This window comes from Zingiber officinale, chromosome 9B (genome assembly GCF_018446385.1).
Source record: "Zingiber officinale cultivar Zhangliang chromosome 9B, Zo_v1.1, whole genome shotgun sequence".
Taxonomy (NCBI): Eukaryota; Viridiplantae; Streptophyta; class Magnoliopsida; order Zingiberales; family Zingiberaceae; genus Zingiber; species Zingiber officinale.
This window is the reverse complement of record NC_056003.1, coordinates 104730303-104757720: the sequence shown is the minus strand read 5'-3', so window position 1 is coordinate 104757720 and position 27418 is coordinate 104730303. Positions and strand designations below refer to the sequence as shown.

The window sequence follows — 27418 nt, the reverse complement described above, 5'->3', positions numbered from 1 at the left end:
AGAGAATCATCAGGGGAAATTAGGTGATTAAACTTGCTTGATCATTACTGATGTGATATATATATATATATATATATATATAGCCAACCCTGGTGCAAAATTAGTTATATGGTCCAGCCTAATAAAATTAAATTCATTAGAAATAACTAAATTTAATCTATAGTGGACCACATCGATATTAAAAAATAATTATCCAAAATAAAATTAAAACTGAACACAGCCATTATCCTTCTTTATTACCGATGCAAAGCATCACTGTAATCTGTATGACAAATAAGAATTTAACATAGCTTCATTTTCCAAGGACCACATTTATTTATTTAGTTGCTTTATGTATTTTACACTTTATTTGGTACAACCACAATAGAAAGGATGGTTTACTGGAACATCCTTGGTGATGCTGTACATGCTATAGACAAATATCTGTAACGTTGAACTTAGAGTAAGTATATCAAAAGCCTCAGAGTTACAATCCACTAAAATATTATGATTACAGATCCAAATTTTATCTATCTCCAGATAAAAAGTTGAAATATGAGATCAAAAGAGATTGCAAATCAATGTCACCAACAGTATTTTTCAACCATACCAACCTTGATCATTGCATCTCGCATAAAATCATATTCGAACCGTTTAAGCTGAAGTTGCAAAACAGGGGGGAAATCAGCAAAGAGGACACCTTTCTTGGCATCCTGAAAGAAATACAAACCATTATTAAATTGGAGAAAATGAAAGCTCTGCATTAATGCAAGCAAAGTATAATAACATCCTTGCACAGCAAACAAGAAGCCCATTCAAGTTTTAAAAGATATGAATGAATATATGCATAAAGAAATAAATCGAGAAAGTACATGTTGATCAATCCAACCACAGATCTTACTGCAAATAGGCAGCACAACAAATAAAGTAATGACACGTGTGGTTTCAAATGTGGATTGGAATTGATCATAATGTTTCGACCACCTACCGATACCGACATAGGATACCAATACTATGTCAACATGGATAAATGGACAAATGTCATTATGTTGCTTGATCTGACATTTTCTGTGGTGCCAACCAAGACATTAGTTGTCTCGTCTGAAATCAGCTGAGATAGGAACATTCTCTGCTCATGGCATCCTTCGGTTCCATTGGCCAATCACAAGCGTAGACGGACCACTATACAAAGAGTGGGTAGCGAAAGGGGAAGTGTCGACAGAATTATTAGCAACAACAAACAACAACAACAACAACAACCAAGCCTTTTCCCACTAGGTGGGGTCGGCTGTATGAATCCTTTTACGTCATTGAGCTATATATCCTATTATATCATCATCTATATTTAAATAAATTTTATCTTATTTTATTGTTGCTAACCAAGTCTTTTTTGATCTTCCTCTTCCTCGTTTGATATGCATGTTTATCATAATTTCACATCGCCTAACTAGAGCATTTATTGGTCGTCTAAGTACATGTCCGTACCATCTTAAACTTGTCTCTCAGAATTTTTCCTCAATAGATACGACTCTGATTTTCTCTCTAATACTCTCATTTCTTATTTTGTCCATCCTCGTATGTCCACACATCCATTTTAACATCCTCATCTCTGCAACTCTCATCTTCTGCTCATGTGCTCGAGTCATAGCAAATATTCAGCTCCATATAACATAACAGGTCTAACTGCAGTTTTATAGAACTTACCTTTAAGTTTAAGAGGTACTTTATGGTCACATAAAACACTCGACACTCCTCTGCATTTCACTCATCCTGCTTGTATTCTATATAAGACATCTCTCTCAATCCCTCCATCGTTTTGCAAAAATGATCCTAAATATTTAAATCTCTCGGTTCCGGGCAACTCGTCCTCTCCTATCTTAACAATTGTTTCATTATTTCTAATATTGCTAAACTTAAATTCCATATATTCTGTCCTAAACTTAAATTTCATATATTCTGTCATTGGAGTAAGAGAAACATAGAATGGATGTAGCAATTCTAATAGTACAAGTCAAGTCCCACTCGAAGTGGTTAATTCCGAGATATGTGGAGAAATGTGGAGAAATGATTACTAATATCAAATGTCTTAGGAGCATTATTTAATTTACAACAACAACAACAATCAAGTCTTATACCACTAGGTGGGATCAGCTAAGCATTATTTAAATTAGATCCTGGAAAATTACCCAATGCTCTCATCCAATGCACAAAAGTCAGTTCCCTGTTAGCAAGGTACGCTTGTTGTCTTTTTGAAACTTATTGCTCCAAAACATTATTTTCATTAACAATCTGATTGATATAGCAATAGGCTTATATTTGGAGAAAAAGAAGCTATTAGCTTATATTTGGAGATAAGAAAGGTTCCGTGTGATCAAAAGATATTTGAGTTGATCTCAGTACACATTAAAACATGTAAAGTGTCAACATGATATGGTACTTACTAAACCATACTATTCTGGTGGAAGAAAGAAATTCTAGCATGGAACAATCCTTTAAACATTAAATTCGTGAAAAACCAAGTAGTAAGCTGGAATTCGCATACCAAAGCTAGCAAAATCATCCATAAATATGAACCGAAATGTCAGGTAAAATAGCAAAGTTGATTTAGCAATAATTTGTACAAGCATAACCGGCAACCAACCTGTAAGCCATACTGTTCTGCATGGTATTTGTTATCCCCTTCAAGATGTTCAACTTCAACAAACTTATCAAAGGAAGCATAAACATCTTGGCAACCTTTGACATCAAGCTGAAGATCTACAGAGTACTTTCCCATCAACCAGGTTGCAGTATGTAGCACATTGTGCAGCTTAAAGCATAAAAGATGAATTTACATTACATATTTTTACCATAAAATGACTCTTTTCTGTTGGACTTGTAATCAACATTGATGCATTCTATGTAATTTGTGTGATGACCTTCAAACAATTGTTGTATTGTTCCCTCAACAACAGTCCTCTATGATTGCATCAAAACGAATTAGTCTAATATATATGTATATAAGCATCAAGAGATCGTGTTAGCCCAATATCATACCTTCATTTTGTCTTCCAACTTCTCACACAAAACCCTATTGAGTTCTTGAACATCATGCTGCATAAAAGAATCATATGAATCCCACCCAAATGAATCTGTCAACTCTTTAGTAGTAACACTGCTATCATTGTATTGCAGCTTATAAAACAAGCTCTGCAGGGCCAACGGAATACTTGCTGATGGCATATCATTGTCAGTTGTAGGCATGTGATATACAGCCTGAAAATCACAAGACAGAAGTGTTGAATGTAATTGATCATGTGAATAATGAGACAGATGAAAAATATGATCTCGCACCTTCCTGAAATAAGGAATATGATACAAAGTCTGCAAAAGAGAGTTCATGTAACAGGTAGCTCCCTGATTCTTAAGACCGACATAACCTGTCTCCTTTTTAGAATCATAAGACCAGTAATCAATGATCCTTTTTACAATGACCTCAGCTTCAACTACAAGAGTATCATTCAGTAAAAATCCTCTACTTGGATCATTAACTTCAGTCAAAGGCATAAATGAAGTAAACCCCCAATCACTTTCTCGTTCATTAAATTGGTGGTGGGTATCTGCAACCAAACAAACTTCCTAAGCTGTTACTTCAACCCACAGTAGAATAAATGATTTATCTCTGAATAAAACGAAGAAACCTACTTATCTATTCTAATAAATTGCAAACTGGAACCAAACATTAAGTGTCATGCACAAGATTTCTCAAACTATCACCATCAAGCATTGTTATAAGCTACTAGAAATTTAATATAAGCATGATTTAGCATAAATCATCTAGAAATCAAGTGCACATATCATTACTGTTGTTAACTCATTAAACAGAGGTTGCAACTTCAATCAGATTTTGTAGCAATGACAAACACACATACAAAGCATAGATAGAGACCTATGTTACCTCAACTCAGGTAGAGTATCTCATAAGAGTATAAATCAAGGTGTCAGAAATGTGATTTGTTCAAAGTGGGGAAGCAGGGAATGCATCAAAGTTTAACTCACGGATTTAGCTTGGTAAGGAAAATAGACTCGGTCAAGTCAATGTTCAGATCAACGTGCAGTTAAACCAATTTTGGCCTACAACTTCACCCACTAGAACCATGACTCAGAACTCAACCAGTTCAATTTCCAGTTTGATTTCTCATAACACGGGAATACATGGGGTTTGGGGGCACACTAAGCCACTTTCCCAAATGGTCCTCTCTCTACGCAAACTCCCTCCACCTCCTCTGCAAGCTTCCTTTGGCAACCACCTCCATCCCTTTGACAGCCTCCTTCAGAAACCTAAATGAGCCTCCTTCAACTGCTTCTGCCTTGTCAATGAATCCCCTTGCTCCTCCAGCAGTCCTCCATCAAACCCTAATAAGCTTTGGCCCTCTCTGCCCCCTTCATGTGCCCCTCGAGCCCCCAAGCACCTCTGCCTCCTCGAATAATTATCCTCACATAGTTATGAAAACAGAGCCAACTAAACAATAGGGTAGACCAACCAATAGGGTAGAAAAAAAATGACACTTAATCCGGTACTAGTATATTAAGATAAGATGTGCAACTGACCAGAATAAACAGGTTGACTTATATAAAACGGGGAGAACTAGCTGATTTCGTGAAAATTGGAATAGTTTAGAGTCAAGTCTCAAATTGATATTTTGAATCAGCATCAAGAGTCTACAAGAGTCTGGGTATATCACCTATTATTTAACAACAAAATAGGATCATAGTGGTTGATTGTCTATGGTTGCACCATCAATATTGTTATATTGAGTCGTGATCCTCATATCTCAATCATGTCATGGATGATAGACCAAAGTGCTTGATCAAGGATATATTATTCCACCACTTGTAGTTGAACTGACAAGGTCCCGCCTAAGCCATCACAACATGCATAGTATACCTATATCTTTGATTAGAGACATGTTCTTCTACTGATTATTGGTAAGAGATAACCAACAATATACTTTTTCAGGAAATTAAAGCTTACGCATTGGTTGCCAACTATATACCCTACTGTTTCACATTAAATTATAGCGATCAGACAACAAAGACAACATAAGACTTAACAATTTTTGTATGTGTGGCAGAGACTCAAAATGTATTTGTTTTCATATCATATAATTTATATTGATATTTATTTTTACAAATGACTAACCTATAAATGATGTAATTCTTTTTAAATAATAAAATATTTATATATTCTATGAATTTTTAAATATATATTTTTTATGATTTTATTGTTAGTATTAGCACAAAGAGTCAATTATAAGATGAATAAGCTTATTGGGTTAATGGATATGGATTGATGTATTAGGTTAATGGTTAATCTAATATACTAAATCCAACCCATTAAAATTAATGAATATTAATAGAAATTAATTCATCATTAATCAAAGAAAGACTAAGTGACACAAACCTTTGGTATTCCTTGGATGAGTATAAAAGGTATTTGGAATTCTTTTCATGAGAAGGAATTTATTCTTCTTCTTCCTCTGGATCATCTCTGGGCCAAATCTCCTAGAGTGACTAGCACCACGAAGGTGGTTTCTCTCCAAATCGTGAGTTCGTGAGACGAACGGAAGAGCGTGTTCATGTGGATACCGTAAAGGTGCGAGCCGAGATCTGCATCTAAAGACAAGTTGCTGTCGATATTGCTTTGGGCACGCAACAAAGGTAACGATTCTATGTGATAGAGTGGCAACATCGTAGTATACGATATGCGCAAGGATCTATGAACAGATCCTTTTTTCGCTACACATGTGATTGTTTTCGCATAAGATCCCTACAGTGATATCAAAGCCACTTGCGTATACGTATACATCGTTATAGATCTATTTTATATGTGATATACTGTGTTTACTATGATTGCACAATTGTACGGATGTTTTTGTCAGGAATGAATCTCGCAAAAACATGAACAACAACCTAGCTTGTTGCTAGACGTTTGCTCCAATTGTGGATAGCAAACGGTTGTTGATCCGTGGACAATAATTCGTCACAACAACTTGGTGATGGCTCTAAACGTTGAAAGCAATTCACGTTCAGAACAGCAAGGTTTGAGACTCCGAAGAGCGGCTACAAGGGTATCGAGTTCATCTTGATGAACTAAAGGCGACAACTCATTCAATGAATTGATAAAATAATTTTGTTTCAGGGGTGCTACCCCCTGAATCCCTCATAAGGGGCGCTGTCCTCTTAACCCTCACCCGCTAACCGGCTAGCGGGACCGCCATAGGATTGCGGCTCATAAATCGTATTCAATATCATAATAAAATTTATGTCATAGATCTATTACAAATGACGCATGCCATGGTGTATAGTTGTGGCCTCTTACCCCAATGTGATTGAATGATTGTGTGTGAATATTGTAATTCATAATACGGCCTGTGTATCGTGCCTTTCACCATTTTATATTTCCAGTTGTAAAATTAAACTACCCTCGAATGTAACTCAAGGTTTCTTATTTTGTAATGTACAATTAAGAAGATTGTCAGTCTAATGGACGGTGATGGGAAAAGGAGAAGACCAACAACACACGTCAACCAAGGAAGCACTTAAAGAAGATGCAATTTCCTAGGTTGACCTATTGATCTTCTCATTGGGTTAAGAAGATCATAATATACGGGTCATAACAATGTCACGTTTTTATTATGCAAATACGTGATGCATGTCATGCTTGTATGTGATGCATGTTTTAGTTTTATCATAATTAGGTCATTTTCATATGTCTACCAAAATTCGGTACTTATTACTAGTTTGATCAATTGTAGTTAGGTTTGTCAAAATAAAGTGACTCGATTTATCTTGGTAGAGTGCGATAGACAATTGTTTGTCAAAGCAAAGTGACTAAATTTATCTTAGTAGAATGCGACAGGACAATTGTGATGCTCAACTATTGAACTTTGAATGTGACTTTAACTAAGTTATCTTAATTGGATTGAGAACTTAGAGGCATATCCCATACGATGTAATTTAAATTATACTAGTCTTGGGCGATTAGCCAAAGCAAACTCAAGATGAGTTATAATATGGATTTCATACGATGGGAAAACGAACAAATAGTCATGTTCACCTAACTAGAGTTGCATATGATGTAATCGGTAAATGTTGCCTACCTAAATTATACGAGTTTTGGGCGATTAGCCAAAGTTAACTCAAAATGAGATATAATATGGATTTTGTCTCTTTTTTCTTTTGGGTTTGGAGCTAGTAGTGACTTGCTCCTACAAAGTTTTATAATTCAATAGGAAAATCATTTAATTAAAGGCCTAATTAAATGATTGAAATATTGTACTTATTTCTGCATTTCTTATTGTAGATCACCATGTCGCTGCGATCTGTCTTTGATAAGGATAAGGTCAATGAAGCTAATTTTCTGGACTGGTACAGAAACTTAAGAATTGTTCTCAAACAAGAAAGAAAATGGTACGTCCTAGAGTAAGATATTCCTGAACCACCCGCCGCCACTGCTATTCGTGTTAATAAGGATGCTTATAAGAAGCATCAAGATGATGCATTAGATGTGTCATGCCTTATGCTTACTACTATGAATTCTGAGCTTCAAAAGCAACATGAGGGCATAGATGCTTATGATATGGTTGCACATCTTAAACAACTGTATCAGGGGTCGGCAAGGCACGAGAGGTTTGAGATATCCAAAGACTTGTTTTAATGCAAGATGCAAGAAGGAAGTCCCATAGAAACTCATGTAAAAATGATTGGGTATGTTGAGAACCTTGAAAGATTGGGATTTCCATTCTGCAATTGTTGCAATAAAGCTACAATCAATTTGTTATGAACTATAACATGAATGATATTGGCAAGTGATTGCCTGAAATGTTAAGCATATTGAGAACTGCTAAACTTAACCTTAAGAAGGCAAAGTCTAGTACCATTTTGATGGTGCAAAAGGGAAAAGGAAAATGGCAGCCCAAAGGTAAGGGTAAGACCCAAGCCAAAGGCAAGACTAAGTCTCGTGCATTGAAACCTAAAAGGTGGGTTGGCTAAGGAAGGAACCTGCTTCTACCGTGGTGAGACCGGACACTAGAAGAGGAACTACAAATTATACCTCGAGGAAGTTAAAAGAAAGAGAAATAAGACTTCTATCTCAGGTATATATGTTATAGAAGTCAATCTATCTATTTTTGGGCCTAAGAAAGACCAGATCTTTGACAAAGGATAAAGTGGACCTATGAGTAGGCAATGGCGTAAGAGTTACACTATAGCTATAGTAACATATTCCTTATATTTGCCCAGCTTGTTTTAGAACTTGAAAAGTGCTTTTATGTGTCTACCTTAACTAAAAACATTATCTTTATCTTTTGTTTAGACAAGAAAGGATTTTCATTTATAATAAAGGACAAATGTTGTTTTGTTTATTTAAATAAAATGTTCTGTTGTAGTACACATCTTCTGAATAGACTCTATATTCTAGACTTTAAAAACTCAATCTATAACATAAATACAAAATGATTCAAATCTAATGATTTAAACTAAATATATCTCTGGCATTGTCACAGTTCCATAAGGATGGACTTTTGGACTCATTTGATTTTGAATCACTTGATATATGCGAATCTTGCCTATTAAAGAAGATGACAAAGACTCCTTTTAGTGGACAAAGTGAAAATGCTAATGATTTGTTAGGACTCATACATACTAATATTTGTGTCCCTTTTCAATATAGCAGCTAAAGAAGGCTATCAATATTTCATTACTTTCACTGATGATTTCAGTAGATATAACTATGTATATCTCTTGAAACACAAGTTTGAATCTTTTGAAAAGTTCAAAGAATTCAAGAATGAAGTACAAAACTAATTTGGTAAGCATATTAAGATGCTTCGATCAGATCGATGTGGAGAATACCTTAGCCAAAAGTTTCGCGACCATCTCGTTGAGTTTGGGATCATATCTTAACTCACTCCAACATCACAGTGCAATAGTGTATCAAAAAGGAGAAATCGTACTTTATTAGATATGGTACGATCAATGATGAGTCATACACATCTTCTTACTTTCTGGGGATATGCTCTAGAGACGACTACTTTCACACTTAATCGTGTTTCGTCTAAAGCAGTCATAAAGACACCATATACGATATGGACTGGGAGAATCCTAAGATGTCTTTTATGAAGATTTAGGGTTGTGAGGCTTATGTTTGACGTCAAGTTTTAGAAAAACTAGGACCCAAATCTAGTAAGTGTCATTTTGTAGGATATCCCAAAGAAATGAAGGGATATTACTTTATAATCTCACACAAGGCAAAGTGTTTGGTACCAAAAATGGTGTTTTCTAAAAAGAGAATTTATTTTTAGAAGAGCTAGTGGGAGTAAAGTCGATCTCGACGAACTTCGAGATACGCAAACTAACACTCAGACCTTAATGGAAATTGAATAGGTACCACAAAGTGTTGTGGATCATGAATCTGTTACCCCGCAAGAAGTTGTAGAGCAACAACCTATTCAAGTAGCACAAGCTCTACGCAGATCTGATAAGATACGTCGTCAACCTGAGAGATATTATTTTTTTTTGTTTGACCACGATGATGTAATACTTGTTGACTTCAACGAGCCTACATCCTATCAAGAAACTGTAATAAACCCAGATTCTAAGAAATAGCTAAAGGCTATGAGGTCCAAAATGGAATACATGTACACTAACCAAGTTTGGACTTTGGTTGATCCACCTGAAGGGAAAAAATCCATTGGGTGTAAGTGGATCTTTAAGAAGAAGACTAACATGGATGGTCATATGCATACCTATAAGGGGCAATTGGTAGCTAAAAGATTCAAACAGATTCATAGTATAGACTATGATGAAACCTTTTCACCGCGATACTTAAGTCTATTCGGATCATGCTTGCTATTGCAACTTACCATGATTATGAGATCCGGTAGATGGATGTCAAAACTGTATTTCTGAAGGTTTTGTAGATCCAAAGGATGCTGGAAAGGTATGTAAGTTGCAAAGGTCCATTTATGATTTAAAGCAAGCTTTTAGAAGATGGAATCTTCGATTCGATGATGCGATCAAATCGTTTAGTTTAATAAAGAATGAAGATAAACCTTGTGTCTACAAAAGGGTTAGTGAGAGCATAATCATCTTTCTCATCCTGTATGTAGATGATATACATCTCATAAGACATGATATCCCTACACTACAATCTATGAAGGCATGCTTTGGGAATTGTTTCTCAATAAAAGACTTAGGTGAAGCAGCCTATCTTTTAGGCATCAAGATTTATAGAAATAGATCTAATAGATGTTCGGTCTAAGTCACATATATTGACAAAGTGCTTAATCATTTTGCCATGCAAAATTCTAAGTAAGGATTTTTTTGCCGATGTCACATGGTGTGAGCCTTTCAAAGACTCAATGCGAGACCGCATGGATCGATTTCTTATGCATATGGGTCTATCATGTACGTCATATTGTGTACTCACCCTGATGACTCGTATGCGTTAAACATAACGAGCAAATATCAATCAGATCCTGGTGAAAGTCACTAGATAACAGTCAAAAATATTCTTCAATACTTAAGAAGAACGAAAGAGTATTTGGAGATGATGAGGAGCTCGCTGTAAAGGATTTCAGCGATGCAAGCTTTCAAACTAACAAGGACGATTCCAGATCGCAGTCAAGGTATGTATTTTGCACAGAGGAAGCATGATGGTCACACTAGGTCACTAGACATTAGATATTTCAATGATTGACATTAATGACATAAGAAGATTGTTAATATTAGCCCTAAGAGTTAATCAAGAATTGATTGACTTAGGACATATCATAGTTGTTAAAAGTGTTGGCACAGCGGGGCCGGCAAAAGCTTGTCGGGGGTGAATTGCCTGAAATAGAAAAATAAAACTCCTTCACGATCCTTGGACTTAGACTAGAAACGCAATTAAAAACAGAATTAACAACTTAAAGAAATAAGTAAAAGACCACTATTACTTGGTTAAAACCTAGTTGGTTGTTAAACTAAGGCGGTTGAAAAGTTCACTGAGAATCTCCTTCTCTAAAGGCGGAGAAGTCTTTTACACACACTGAAAGCTAAGAAATAACTAGGAAAGTGATTACAGAAGTTGTTGTTCTTTTTCCTAGCTCCAGGGGTCTTTTTATAGCTCCTGAAAATTCTATCCGTAGCTTGAAGGCACCTCCAAAGGGGTTGGAAGGCGCCTCCAGCGAGGCGCAGTGGATAAAGCTTTATCCACTGCCAACGGTAACTTTTCCTGGTCAAAGGCGCCTTCCATGCTACGGAGGGCGCCTTCCGCCTGAAGGTGGCAGAGGCGCATGGGCGCCTTGGAGGCGCCCTCAACTCCAGTCTTCATTAGCTTCTTTCGCTCTTCTACTACTCCGATCGCCTGGGTAATTGTGGCCAACCGAAATAGGGCTCACCCGAACCCAATTTCCGGCCTTCTCCTCGAACAGCCTTCAGCTCCGATTTCTCGTCCCTCAAACATCGCATACGTTCTTCTCGTCCACCAGTGTAATCTTCCGCAGCACTTCGTCTCTCGGATGCACCGAGCCCGTCGGCTCCCTTCCCGTGTCATCCTTCTCGTAAGCTGCGTCTTCCGCTCGACTTCCTATACTCCTAAACTCCTGCACACTTAGACACAAGGATCAAACCAAAACAGCACCTAACTTAACTTGGTTGATCACACCAAAACAACCACGGGTCCAACAAAAAGCGCTCGCTTCGCTCGCTTAAGCGCAAAGCGAGGCGCAGCCCTTGCGCTTCCAGGAGCTCGGAAGCGCAAGAGGTTTAAGATGTGAGCGTCGCTCGCTTCGCAGAAACATTCCTTTTTTATTTGTTTTATTTAAAGCCCTAATTAAACCTCTTTAAACCTTCGTCTGCCACTGCTATTCTTTACGTCTGTCGTTGCTACTTCTTCGTGTGTGCCGCTGTTGCTTCTTCGATTGTTTGCTTCTTCGTTTCGAAGTAAGTTCTCAATTTCTGTTAATTAAGTTTGAGGCATCCTGGGATTCTTGCGTCGTCGGAGGCATCCTGCGACCACTTCTGACGGCACCGGCGTCGCGGTCGCGAGCTGCAAGAATCGTAATTTTTTTATTTTAGCTTTACATTTAATTAATTTAATCAACTCCCAATTTAAATAGGTAGTTTAAACAACCTTTCAGAAAGCCTAATTAAATTATCCCAATAAAATATATAAAAACATATTTAAAATAAAAAATCTAATAAATTTATTAATTCATGAAAATCAAATTTAAATATATTTAAAATAATTTATTTATCATAGATTTTATTAAATCACGAAAATCAAATTTAAAAATATAAAAAAAATAAAATTATAAAAAAATGATAAATTTTATTAATTTAAATAAATTAATTTAAAGATATAAAAGATAAATTAAAAATTAAAAAATTCTAATAAATTTTATTAATCAAGATTTAAATATATAAAAAATATTTATTTCTAAATCGGATTTAATTATTTAAATTTTAAATATATAAAAAAAATATTTAAAAAAATCTAATAAATTTTATTAATTCTAAACCAGATTTAATTATTTAAATTTTAAATATATAAAAAAAAATATTTTAAAAAATCTAATAAATTTTATTAATTCTAAATCAGTTTTAATTATTTAAATTTTAAATATATAAAAATATATTTAAAATAAAAAAATCTAATAAATTTTATTAATACACATAAATCAGATTTATATATATATATATAATATATTTAAAATAAAAAATCTAATAAATTTTATTAACACATATAAATCAGATTTAAATATATGAAAATATATATTTAAAATTAAAAAAAAATTAATTAATTTAATTAATTTATATAAATCAAATTTATATTTTGATAATTTATTTTTTACTGTTTTGTATTTTTTTACTTATTGATTGTTTATTACTGATTGTAGCGGTCTCAAGTCTTGATTCTTAAGTTAACCATGTCAAATATAATAATTTATCGACTCGGAAAGATATTGCTTGAAATTATGCAATATGTTCGGATCCTAAAAATTCAAATATTGTCAGTTGTATTTTTTGTAGTAAAATAACAAATGGCGAAATTTATCGACACAAGCTACATTTAGTTGGGGGCAATAGAAATGTGAAAGCTTGCTCGAAATATCCCGAGCATGTTAAAGAAGAAATTAAAGAGTTGATGCAAAAAAAAACAAGTAATTTGAAGAATCAAATGGATGAAATTCCTCATGCTGATGATGTTGATAATTTGGAAGATTTGGAAGAAGATGATCATCAAACTAAAGTGAAAGGGAAACGACCAATATCCGATTCAAACAATCATTCTACGGTCCAAGGTAAAAAGTGTAAACAAACTGGACCTATTAATCTTTATTTTATTACATATGTTGATGAAATTACCAAATAAAGATGTGCAAAAAACAAAACACAATTTGATGAAAATAAAAAGAAGTTAAGAGATATTGCAGTTGAGAAATTTACAAGATGGATGTATGATGTTGTAATTCCCTTCAATGATGTTAAATATGATCATTTGAGTCTTGTATTGAAGCTATTGGACAATTTGGATCAGGGATGAAACCTCCATCATATCATGAAGTGAGGGTTAAGATTTGAAGAAGGAGTTGGCAAATACGATCTCACTTCTCAAATCCCATGAAGAAGATCATGCTAAGTTTGGGTGCACAATCATGACAGATAGATGGACGGATAAAAAGGGTAGGACTCTTATAAATTTTTTTTATGAATAGTCCCAAAGGAAGTGTATTTGTCAAATTAGTTGATGCTTCAGGCTATCCTCACACAGCGGACAAGATAAGGATATATTCAAAATTCCTCATCTCCGAAAATTACATGAACGGGCATTGATGGTGAATGGTTATATTTACATACCACAAGTATTGAGCATGATGAGAGAGTTTACTGGACAGAGAGACATGATAAGAACCGCAAAGACACGTTTCACAATCGCTTTTTTTACTTTAAAACGGTTTCATGTACAACAAATAAATCTGAGAAAGATATTTACATCTGAAAAGTGGGCAAATAGTCAATTTTCTAAAGAGGTTGCAGGAAAACGTGTAGCAGAAGTGATATTGATGTCTTCTTTTTGGAAAAATATGATTTTTGCACTAAAAGTTGGTGGCCCATTGGTGAAAATATTATGGTTGGTAGACAGTGAAAAAAAGGTCTCCTATGGGTTATATTTATGAGAAGCTATCGCTGCGTCATTTAACAATAATGAAGAGAAATATCGTAGCATTTTTGAATTCATTGACAAAAGATGGAACGTTCAACTCCATCGACCTTTGCACGCAATTGGATATTTCTTGAATCCAGAGTATTTTTACTCGAATCCTGACATAGAAAATGATACATAAGTGATGGAGGGTTTGTACAAGTGCATATCTAGATTGGTGAGAGATGAGGATTTACAAGATAAGAACACAAATCAATTGGAAAAATACAAGAAAGTAGAACTTTTTGGTTTGTCAATGGCTATCCGACAAAGAACTTTAAAATCGACAGGTAAATTTATAAATAATATATTGTGCAATATCAATATTGGATGGTAATAAAGTTAATCTTATAATTTATATGTTTTGTATTTCAAGCTGATTGGTGGTCTTCTTATGATGCATTAACACCTGCATTAAAAACATTTGCAATGAAGATTTTAAACCTCACATGCTCTTCTTCGGCTGTAAACGTAATTAGAGTGTTTTTGAACATGTAAGTTGGAGTTTTTTAAATGCATATTAAAATTTATATTATGAACTTAACTTTTTACGTTTTAATTTTTTTTGTAGATACATTCTAAGAAAAGAAATAGGTTGTTTCAACAACAATTGAATGATTTGATATATATCAAGTACAACACAACTTTGAGGAGAAGATATGACATACAAGATAAGATTGATCCTATTTCTTTGTCAGAGATAGATGATAATAATGAATGGTTGTTATGGTTGTTGGGAAAATTGGATGACAGTGATAAAGACAATGGTAATGATTTTGTCTATGAAGGTGAAGATTTACATTGGAATGATGTAGCATGAGCATCTAGGGTTGGTGAAAGTGCATATGGCTTTCGATCTCGAAATGCGTCTTCTTCAAAAGGGGGCATCATCCTCTGCATTAGCAAAAAGAAAGCAATCTTCAGCTCAAACTAGTCTTGTAAATGAAGAAGAAATTAATCTTGATGATAAAACTGACGACGAAGATACCGTTGGATACAAATCAAGCGATGGAACTGATAATGTAGATTTAGACAATGAAGACGAAGAAGATGATTGTTTTGATATTTGATATTTCCTCTTTCATATTTTCAAAGACTTCTGATTTTCAATAATCTACAACTTCATCAAAAAATAATTTGTTTATGGTTATTTGGATTTTCAAAGACATTTTGAAAGATTTTTAATAGATATAATAATCCTTTTGTTTATTATGCTTTTTTAGTAAAGTCCGCGCTTCGCCTTGCGTTTTAAGCCCCAAGACCCTTGAGCGCTTTCTTGTACCTTTCGCTTTTGACAACTATGGGACATATTGTATCATATTTCATTAATAAAAGGCAATGGTTATTATATTTACTTCAGATCTGTGTTAGATGAATAAATATAATAATGTCCTAGGGTAGTAGGTTCTAGTCTGCAACATATTAATTGATTGAATTGATAGTGGGAGACTGTAGATATATATAGACACTACTTTTTAACTATTTCTAATCAAGCATTAATATACAGGGCAATATTAATCTGTTGAGAATAGCATGTAGGTCATGACTTAATTTCATAAGTCATGGATATGAGATATCAAGTTGATATATAAGTATATATTAGACCCGCCATGAGATGTTTCATGGATAATTATATGAGTGTCATAAACATTCTCATGTGACTATTGGTATAAATAGTCCTTAGACCTGAAGTCACTACGGTTCCCTACATAAGGAGTTGTGTACTTTGGTATCGGCAAACGTCACCTGTAACAAGGTGGGCAATAAAGTCGATCACTGGGTATGAAATAAATTATGCAGAGGGATGTGAGTGATGTAGATGGGATCTATCCCTTCCATATGACGTAAGTGATATATGTAGCCCCTTGATTAAGTAGGACACAAGAATGCATGGCTATGCTCAAATTAGTCAATATGAGAATGATGTAAAAGGGATCTATCCCTTCTATATAACGGAAGTAATATCTATAGGCCTCTTGATTAAGTAGGATATAAGAATGCATAGTCATGCTCAAATTAGTTAATGTGAGATATTAAGCTTATTTGATTGAGTGTATCTATTTAGGAATCAAAAAACACAAAAATTGATAAGAGGATGACACTGTCTATACCTCATCGATCAATCTTGATATCAAGGATAGAAGGACTGAGTTATACAAGATAATAGACACAGACAAGTTATAGGTCGGATCTTGGCATTCTCGTTACTTGGGTAGCAATAATGCATTACTAGATGTCACTCGTTGCTTATGTATCTAAAGTGGTTTTAGATATATTACCAACGTTACAAGAGCCTATTAGGTCATACAAAGAATATGTTATTTGGAGATGGGTTTAATTTAGTTTGAATAAATTATTATGGGCCTTAAGAATAATTGGTTAATCCAAAGTGTTGGTATCATCCTTGTAGTGATTGGCACTAGTGTTATGGGAGATTGTTAGTATTAGCCCGAGAGTCAATTATAAGATGATTAGGCTTATTAGGTTAATGGATATGGATTGGCTTATTGGGTTAATGGTTAATCTAATATATTAAATCCAACCCATTAAGATTAATAAATATTAATAGAGATTAATTCATCATTAATCAAAAGAAGACCTAGAGACACAAATCTTTGGTATTCCTTGGATGACTATAAAAGGCTTTTGGAATTCTTTTCATGAGATGGAATTTTTTATTCTTCTTCTTCCTCTTGATCCTCTCTTGGCCGAACCTCCTAGAGTGGCTAGCACCACGAAGGTGGTTTCTCTCCGAATCATGAGTTCGTGAGACGAACGGAAGAGCGTGTTTGTGTGGATACCGTAGAGGCGATCGCGCTAAGATCTGCATCCAAAGATAAGTTACTATCGGTATTGCTTTGGGCACGCAACAAAGGTAACGATTCTATGTGATAGAGTAGCAAGAATGTAGTATACGGTATGCGCAACGATCACTGGAGGGATCCTTTTTCCGCTGCCCATGTGATTGTTTTTTGCATAAGATTCCTACATTTATATTGACAAAAAAATCCCAAACAGTTGACAGACCTAGGTTGGCAGCACCATAGGTCATGTTGAGCCCAACACAAGGAATCTGAGGCTGGAATCATGTCCAACCCAAGCAAAGCACAAGATATTGATGCCCCCAGAAAACATGTCTAGTCCAATTTTTGAAACATTAATTACTTTCCCATCAACAAGACTCAAAATATCAAAACGAACAATACTAAAAGGTGAAAAAAATACGAGTAAAAACTAAATCACTTGAAGGACTTTTCCGTTCCATTATAGGTAAAAAAAAGGTCATACTTAGAGTAATGACCATTATCAGATACTTTTTACTAATTCAAACAGATTGCGCAAAAACTGAGTTCAAAAATACTATACATTGCATGAACAAAGAGTGGATAATGAGGCCACCAAAGCATCTATTACCATAGTCAATCATTCTGATGTATATCTCAAACAAAGCAAGTGTATCACCAATGGGTATTGATGGTTGCCTAAAGACGTATTGCTTGTGCACTTGGGATACCCAGCTTCCACTCAAAGCCACTAGTCAAACACTTAGATGGAACCACAACAGTGAATCACATTCGTGGCATAGGGTGAAAAAATGAGAAATATTAAAATTCATAAGCAGAATGAAGTTAAGCACACTGTAAGTACATCATTGAAGTCTGCTTGCAATGAACCATTACCCATGGGTTTCATGATTTGGTTTTAAAATGATAATAAAACAATGACAATTACATCTATAAATGACCTGGCAATTTTTTGCCTCTGCAAGAGAAAAAAAAAAGGTGGTTCTTCCATTAACACCAAAAATAACTTTAGTTTTCTTTTATCTCATGATGTTTGTCATTGAATGTTTCTTTTGACTTGTTTCTATTTTTACTAAGATTACTGTCTTAAGCAATATCCTTTAATGAAGCACCAGTGAGCATTGGAATGAAACTGTTCTTAGTAACGCTATTAAAGAATAATGAATATGAACCATTAGACTTGAAACATCTGAAGATACCGAATCAAGAAATCTGAGCAATGCTCATCGTACCTTCATCGACCAACATTTACACAAGGAATTTAGAAAATTTTGTCATTAAATAAATAATAATTACAGTCTTTCTTATCACCAAAATGCTCCTGAACTATCAACATAAACTTCATCAATCTGAATGAAAGAGTTTTGCAAGTATAGCGACCTAACTTGGAGGAGAAAAAAGATAGTTTATTTCGCATCAGGGTGAGGTGGATGATAGATCAAAAACATTTATGTAATCAAGATATATGCTCATGTGTCATCTTAAAAAATTAATGACTGAGAATAGATAGGCTTTTTGATAAATAACTACCTACATAGGTACGATTTACAAACTATTAGCTAGCACCCAGAAACTGAAATCAATACAAAGAGCTAGTGGGCAATTTAAATTAAATTGGAATCGTCCATGAGCAAAACCATCAGATGACTCAAAATACCTTTTCTTATTGAGTACTTATTATGAATTTGATTGACCACAGACAGACCGAACTGTGCATATCTACTCCAATCATAAGGTAGGTTCGCTGAATCAGCAACATCCAGGTACATAGACAAGTACTCAACATTATTACCTCTTGGGAAAATAAGCACTCTCCTGTTGTAGATATTCAGGTAAAAGTAAGGAAAAGAGAAACGTTAATATAATGAACCTAGTCCAAGGAGTAATCAGAGAAATAACAAATAACAGCAAACTACATACCACTGGTAACCACCTACTATAAAAATGTCCGAGTAGAGTTTCTTGGTGTTCAACTTCGAAAAGTTACTGATTGCCCAAGTAAAACTAGAAGAAGCAGGTTCCTCCACCTGATGGTTCTCAGCAGTACTTGAGGCCTCGCTCTGAGAAACTGTACGGGCAATAAAGCAACTTAAAACTCCAGAACAAATCTAAAACCCTTGTCGAAAAGGAATTCTGAAATCATCACACAACTAGCCATAAAAAAACAAATGAAAATAAGAAGTCGAGTAAACTCTGAGAATATCTTCGATCAATTCAAGTTATCGCTGACCTTCCATTGGCTGGGGTCCTTCGGCGATCTCCTGCCGCGGTACAAGCACCTCTGCGTCCTCCCGCTGCAAAAATCGCCACGCAAGTCAGCACTCTGAAAGATAGATTAAAATCCTAGAACTCAAACTCGGAGGCCAAACGCGGATCATACGACTGCTGACTTGCATTTCGCAAGCCAGACACCTGACCTAAACCCTAAACATCGAGAACCGCAGAGCAGTCAGGAGAAGGGGAAAGGAAAGGAAAAGGGTCGGAGCAAAGATAAAAAAAGGTGAATCGATTGACAATTAAGAAATTGGTCTGGTGGCGGTGCGCACGTCGAGAGGTGGAGTGACCATGATCCCGTGCAGCAGGGCGACGGCAGGATCAATCCACGACGGGAGTGGCGGCGGAGGAAACCTCAGAAAACCCTCGGAGTAGGCGCATGCGTCCGCGTCAGCCGCTGCAGGGCAAAATGAGCCGAAATAGAAACTCTCAACGGCGACCTACGCCACCGTAATGAACTCGTCGCAGCGAGGGGGAGCCGTGTGAAATTTGTTCTGTTGGTGGAAAAAATAATTATTAATAATTAACTTACACATAATCTTTTGTTAAATTACTTTTTATATTTAATTTTGAGTGCGTCTTTGTATTCTTTGATTAAGGATGATAACTCACATCTTGAAAATGAATAAACTTCAAAAATTTAACACACAAATTGATCTTAAGTTTATCCACAATTGAAATATGAGATCAAATAATTGTAGTTTGTGCGATCAAAATTGCTGCCGATGATCTTAAATAATTGCTTCAACGATCTTAAATAATTAATTTTGATTTAAAAATATTAAAATTTAATTTATGTTATGAATAATATATTTTAATGGACGGTCATGTTATTCACATGTTAATATTACAAGATATAATCTCTATTATCTCATTATCCCCTATTACTCTCTAATAACTCTCATAGTTACGAAGTCTGGTAACCTATAATGTGGAATGTATGCATAAAGCCTATAAATAGTGGCTTATATAAAAGAATAGTAGATGACAATAAAAGAAAAAGAAGTGAACTTTATCTCTCTAAGTTATTATCTATTTTACCCTTATTTGTAGTATATTATGTAGTATTTTATAATACGTTATCAGCACGAGTCTCTAGCCTACTCTCAAGACTCCTTTTGGGTTAGTCTTCTAAGTTTATTATGTTTCTTGTTTTTTATTTCTTTTGTCATGGCTATTCTCGTAGAGCTTGAGTTTGTTGCTCTTGATATCACTAAAGAGAACTACTTATCATAGGTATTAGATGTCGATATCCATCTAGATATGAATGGTTTGGGGAAACTATCAAAGAAGAAAATAAAATCATCCGTCAAGAAAATATCAAAGTTATGATTTTTATCTGTCATCACCTTTATGAAGTTCTAAAAACTAAGTACTTGACAGTGAATAACCCATTTGTCTCATGAACAAATTTGAAGGAGAGGTATGATTTCCAAAAGATTGTCATTCTTCTAAAAGTTCATTACAATTCGAGCACTTATGTTGCAAGATTTCAAAAGTGTAAGTATAATTCAACAATCTTCCATATCAGTTCATAATTAAAATTATGTGGAGAAAAAGTAACTGATGAAGATTTATTGGAGAAAACATTCTTCACGTTGCATGCATCTAATCTGCTCCTACAGTAGCAATATCATGAAAAGAGATTTAAGAAATATTCTAAATTAATTTCTTGTTTAACATGTTTGACGACTTAGAAAGAGTGAGATGGAAAATTAGGAAAATAATTTTGATTATTTTTAATATGTTCTTAATACTTAGACTCTAGGATTTCCAAACTTAAATAAGTTACCTAAATTTTTTTTTGGACATTAATCAAGAGGGATAAAAAGGGAGTTAAGTTAAATATTTTTATTTTCAAATGTTAAAGTGTTTTTTTAAAGGAAGTTAAGTTTTTCTTTGGTTTAACTATTTTTAAAAAATAACCTTAAATATTTTTTGAAAAGATAAGTTTAAATATTTTTTTGAAAAAGTAAGTTTTTGAAAAAATATTTTTAACTAAGTATATGATCAAGTTTTTTTTTTGGCTAAGTTTTTAATTAAAGAAAAAGCTAAGTTCTTTCTCAAGACCAAAGGTCTTGAAGTATCCTTTAAAAGTTTGCTTTCAAAGCTTTATAAAAAGGCTAAGTTTTTTAAATTAAAAGCTACAAAATTTTGAAAAACTAAGTTTAAAAAACTATGTTCTTAGCCCTAAATTTTTTTTGATATATGGCAAAGGGGGAGAGAATGGTTAAAAGGGGGAGTAATAAATTAAGGGGGAGCTAAAATTACTTTAGTGTGAAAATTGCTATGTTTTTTCTTTAAACTGCTATATGTTTTTATTTAACTTTTAAACCAGATTATCATAATCAAAAAGGGGAAGATTGTTGATGTAGGGAGCACCATACAATCAAATCTGTGTTTAAATTATGGCAAAGGGTTTAAATTTAAGTTGTCTTATGATCTAATAAGTGTGACTAAACTTGCAGAAAAGTCCTAAGTGTACTAAGGTAAAAGTCCTAAACTTGCAGAAAAGTCCTAAGTGTACTAAGGTAAAAGTCCTAGTACATTCTAGGCAGGTGAAACATGTTGGTCTTGGTAGGCCTACTGGAGAGGGTCGAGTTGCTTGAAACACAAAAATAAAACACTTTCTCGATCTTTCGACTCGGTTATTATCAGGCTGAAGGCACATTCCATAGGGCTAGAAGGCACCTCCAGCAAGGCAAAGAATAAAACTTTATCCTTTCCGCTAACGGCCAGATTACCTGGTTGAAGGCGCCTTCCATGGCTGGTTGAAGGTGCCTTCATACATTGAAGGCGCCTTCTGCCTGAAGGTCACGAAGGCCCCTTCAACTCCTGTTGAAGGAACGTCTAGCAGCTCTATAGCTCCATTCTAGCTCTTCCGCTACTCCGGTCACTTGAGTGATTTTGGCCAACCGAAATAAGGCTCACCCGGGCCCAATTTTGGCCTTCTCCTCGAGCAAGCTTCTCGTCCCTCGAACGTCGCGCACGTCCTTCTCGTCTACTGATGTACTCTTCCGCAGCGTCTCGTCCCTTGTTACGATTCCACAAGTGCACGGATTCGTCGTCAGTAATATATAAGATTGTCGAACCACAGGGACTATTAATTAGGCACTAGAGATGTCACAAAGTAAATTATCTAGACGGTCGAAAGTTAGTTTTGACGCTTATTTACTAACGAGTGTGCTTAAAGAGAGGGAAAGAAGGTTGAGACGAAGAGAGAGGAGAGAGAGAATTGATCTTGTAGGGAATGAGCTTTGGGAGATGGATTCTAGGATTTCAGTTTCATTATAATGCTAGAAGATATTACATAGGTTGTTTAGTTTCTACCCTCTATGTCCATGCTCTTGTAGGAAGTTAAATTGGTCAATATCCCTATGCATCAAATAGAGATGATTCCTGTGAAATCCTATAACGGTTAACCCCTATCACGAGAGCACCTCGATAGATCACAGGAATACATGTCTAGTAAATAACAATAAGGATACAGGTAGAGATTTGGTACGGTTTCCTACTTCCTTATGGAGGAATTACCTGTCCTTTAAGAGAATATCCTAGACGTCCGTGAACGGGTCACCCTTGTCACTAGGGCCCCTCAGGTATATGATCTAGAGCACTCTTTCTACGAGAGTGGTAATTCCTAAGGGATTGTTTCTCCTTTTAAGGGAACGTCCTAAATGTCCGGAAAGGGTTACCCCTGTCACTAGGGCACCTTGGTCAATACACTCTAGGGCATCCCCTTTGCGTGATTAACAATCCTCCACATCAATCAACAAAGCATGCAAAGAAATATAAATTCATCAAGCATGAACAAGACATTAACAAGTCATTGAATAGAAATATGATGAATCTACATAGTTCTACATCTCCATCACATTACAAATACTTCCTAATCCTAGAAGAGGATATATACTCCATTGTGAGAGAAGAACAACCCCAAAACATATAGTAAAGCATACTTACAACCCTTGATGTGAGAAGAAGGGGAAGAAGAGATGCTTGCCGAGGTTTCCAATGTCTTAGGGATGCCTCCTTGCTTTGGAGATGGATGGAACGTCAAGGGATGACGGTGGATAAAGCTCTAGGGTTTTCCCCAAAGGGGAGAACCCTTTCCCGATGAGAGGGACGAAGTCCCGAACCAAAGATGATCCCAAGAATAAGGTTTTTGACCCTTTTATAAGCTAGGGTATGGGCGCCGCACGGCCCGTGCCACGACCGTGCGAGATCCACATGGCCAACTGCATCCTCCCTTTAGGTTGAGTGGCACGACTGTGCGAGATATGCACGGTCGTGCCTTCTTTTGTCTCTAGCCATGCTGCACGGGCGTGCTAATTGGCACGATCATGTGGATCTGGGGCACTGCTCCTGGGACACGGCCGTGCTGGATTGCACATCCGTGCATTGCTTGGCTAGTGTCATGGGGGGCACGACCGTGCAGGATTGTACGGCCATGCAAGGATCCGCCTCTGTTTGGATGCATGACTGTGCAAGAGTTGCACGCCCGTGCACTGCTCTTCTTCTGTTTGGCCACACGGTTGTGCGAGGTTGCACGGTCGTGTTCTCTGCCTCGTTCCGGTGCGTTGACAAATGTTATTTTTGCTCCGAAAGTTGTCCCTATCAACACAAAACCAAACAAAGAGCAGATCTCCGAACAAAAGAGTATTTATGATGAGTATATGATAAAAGAGACGATCATGCAAAGAATATATACATATAAATTAAGTGAATGTGCGTTAAAACATGCATAAATGATCATAATATTTATGCACATCACACCCCCAGACTTGAACCTTTGCTCGTCCTCAAGCAAAACTCGCAATCTAGATTTATGTGTATAAATGACATGTAATAATCCCTAATGAATCAATATAAACCTATCATATAGTTTCATTGATGAGCATGATACAAAAATTATTTGAGTGTGACCTAAGTAGAAGTTCTCCGTGCTTAGTGTGATAAGTGGCTTAACTTTCTCAAGTGTCAATCTCTAAGTCTAGTCAATTTTTCATTTAACCGTGTTCTTTATACTTCCGGCGATAGGTACTTACCTGCCACACGCAAGGTTCGTTCCCCTAAAAAATGTTATGCATTGCTTGCACAAGGTCTCAAAGGAATACTCAGTATCAAGAGAAACATAACATTCATTTCCTCAGTAACCTAACTCGGTCTCAAAGGGGTGAATTGCTAGTTTCCACTCACGATAACTATTTTTTCCTTCTTTTCTTTTATGTTTGCAAAGTATCAAACTTGAATAAACATTCATTTGGGGGGGGGGGGGGGGGGGGGGTTTTTTTTTCCAAATGAGCTTACATAATCTGAGTTTATCCAGTAACCAAAATATAGTTGAGAGGTCACCATAGAAACAAGAGTACTAGTCCGGTTCTATGAATCATGACTATTTTCATAAATATCTACCATCAAAGTCAAGCATAATGTGAAGAGATCCTAAAACTAGGCCAACATTCAAATTCTTCTAGTAATAACAATGCTCACTTCATACTACTGTGGATAGAAAAATAAAGATAAATAAGCATACTAGCATACCAAATCACATAACATAAATATCTAGATGAAATGTGCTAGTATTTTGTATTAAGGAACAAATAATCATAATGTGATGAATGATGCAACTAGGAAAAATTTATTATGCAAAAGAAATAAGAAAAAACTAAACTAAACCAAATGCATCTAATGCATCCCCCCAAACTTAAACTTTTCATTGCCCCAATGAAAACTAAAAACAATGTGGAGGATATTAAAAGTAAGAGAAGTTACCAAATAATGCGTGTCAAATGCCCATGTCATTAACTTCTCCATCATGTAATTGCACTCCTCCTAATCTTTGAGTCATATAAAAGAAAATTGACAACAAAAATTAAGTAGAGCATACATGCTTATTGTAAGGAAAAAAATGAAACTAGAAAGGAACTAAAAACATAAATGCAAACAAGATTGAACTTGGGTTGCCTCCCAAGAAGCACTTGTTTAAGGTCATTAGCTCGACCACCTCATTAGATTCATCTAAATCTCGCTCATAGAGGGTTAAGATATTTCATCACCCTCTTACCAATGACTCTTATTATGGAGGGAGCCTTTGTTGGTGCAACGGAGGCCGACAAGAGGGGGGGGTGAATTGCCTGAAACAATAAAGTTATCCTCCTCGTGCTTTCAACTCAAAAATGTAATAGTAAAATAATAACAGATAAATTAACAAAAATGAAAAAGGGACTCAGCTATTTACTTGGTTACAACAAAGAAAATTGTTAATCCAAGGCAGTAAGAAAAAGCGCACTGAAGAATCTCCTTCTCTGAAGGCGGAGAAGTCTTTTATACTTTGGAAGTTTAGAACTATTGCTAGGAAAGACTACACAGTTGATTGCTTGAGTTGTTCTCTATTTCCTAGCTCCATGGGCCTTTATATAGCTCCTGGAAAGTCTATCCTGAGGGTCCAAGGCGCCTCCAACAAGGTTCAAGGCGCCTCCAACTCGGTGTAGCGGATAGAACTCTATCCGCTGTGAACGATCAAATTTGACCAGGCTGAAGGCGCCTCAAAGCAAGTCTGAGGCGCCTCAGACTGAGGCTCAAGGCGCCTTCAACATTGGTTGAAGGCGCCTCGAGCAGTCTTCTCAGCTCCGTTTCTTCTTTGCTTTGACTTCCGAGGCTCCGTTTGTTTGGGTGATTGCGGCCAATCGAAATAGGGCTCACCCGAACCCAATTTTCGGCCTTCTCCTCAAGCAGCCTTCCTCCCCGGCTTAACATCCCTCGAACGTCGCGCACGTTCTTCTCGCCCACCGGTGTACTCTTCCGCAGCTCTCTCGTCCTTCGGACGCACCGAGCCCGTCGGCTCCCTTCCCGTGCCGTCCTTCTCGCTAGCCGCGTCTTCCGCTCGACATTCTGCGCTCCTAAGCTCCTGCACACTCAGACACAGGGATTAAACACAAAGCAGGACCTAACCAACTTGGTTGATCACATCAAAACACCACGGGGTCCAATAATCTCCCCTTTTTTGATGTGCATCAATCCAAGTTCAAGTTAGGGTTAAAATAGACAAGTAGTAATTTTTAAATAAAATTACTAAACTAACATGTTAAGCATTAGTTTACAATAAATAAAATTGCAACTACTTAATTAAGAGTTAACCAGAATTTTTCAAAAATATTTTTTAATTTAAAAAAATTCTCTCCCCCTAAACTTGTACTTCTCTCTCCCCCTTTGATCACAGTAAAAACGGGGTAATAATAAGAGAATATGATTTTAATAAAATATTTAGCAAATTTTAAGTTAGAAAAATTTCTGAGCAAGATGAATTTTTCAAAAAATATCTAAGCAAAAATGAATTTTTAGAATTTTTTAAAAAAATTCTAAGTAAACTGTATTTTTAGAATTTTTTAAAATAATTAATTTTTAGAAATTTTAAAAAATTTCTAAGTAAACCAAATTTTTAGAATTTTTCAAAATAATTTCTAAGTAAAAAATTTTAGAATTTTCAAAAATGTTTGAAAAACTTTCAAAGCACTATTTAATTATAGTTTAATGTTTTTTCAGAAAGTTAATTAAATATTTTATTTCAATATTTCAACTTCTAGGTCGTGGCGAGGCACTAGACCTTCTTGGTTATTGGAGCAACAACCACTTTCTTAGACAAAGCTTCATAAAGAAATTTTAACGTTTAATTTTTCTTCTGAAAGCCCCAAATTTTTTTTTAATCTAGCAAAGATTTTGGAATCCAGTATAGATTCCTTCCTACTGGGTTATTCAAAAATTTAGGGGGTATATAATTTCTGGGGACTTTCCTAAGTTGTCCCTGATGTTTTCTAATATACCAATTTAATTTTCCTTAAATTCTCAATTTTGATTTTGGAAATTTATTTAAGCATGCATCTTTATTCTTCAATTTCTCAATTTCAACTTTTAGTTTTTCATTTTCTAATTTTAGATTATCATACATTTCTAGTGGACATGCTTTGGCTAGGTTTAATTTCAATTCGACATTTTATTTTTCTAATTTGAATAAATCTTTAGAAAGAGATTTAATAAATTGAAAGGATTGAGTCGGGGTTAGATTACCTACCTTACTTACCTGACTCGGTGATTCTCCCCCTTCATCGTTGCTTTCTTCTTCTGATGATCC

General features: G+C 35.5%; 1 protein-coding gene across 3 annotated transcripts in view; it reads right to left on the bottom strand.

Annotated features, from left to right (window-relative positions):
• LOC122023658 (ubiquitin C-terminal hydrolase 13-like) overlaps positions 1-19780 on the bottom strand; it is a 61557-nt gene extending 41777 nt beyond the window's left edge. For 2 of the 3 annotated variants that reach the window (XM_042581902.1, XM_042581904.1), the window contains exons 1-9: positions 19560-19780; positions 19244-19307; positions 18934-19081; positions 18671-18828; positions 3313-3578; positions 3016-3234; positions 2829-2937; positions 2621-2736; positions 594-692 (exon numbers count right to left, since the gene is read on the bottom strand). In XM_042581902.1, the coding sequence (XP_042437836.1) occupies positions 594-692; positions 2621-2736; positions 2829-2937; positions 3016-3234; positions 3313-3578; positions 18671-18828; positions 18934-19081; positions 19244-19307; positions 19560-19580 (1200 nt within the window). In that variant the 5' untranslated portion in view covers positions 19581-19780. The remainder of the gene's footprint in view (positions 1-593; positions 693-2620; positions 2737-2828; positions 2938-3015; positions 3235-3312; positions 3579-18670; positions 18829-18933; positions 19082-19243; positions 19308-19559) is intronic. The other variant, XM_042581903.1, reaches the window with a different exon arrangement.
• Positions 19781-27418: the final 7638 nt, after the last annotated feature.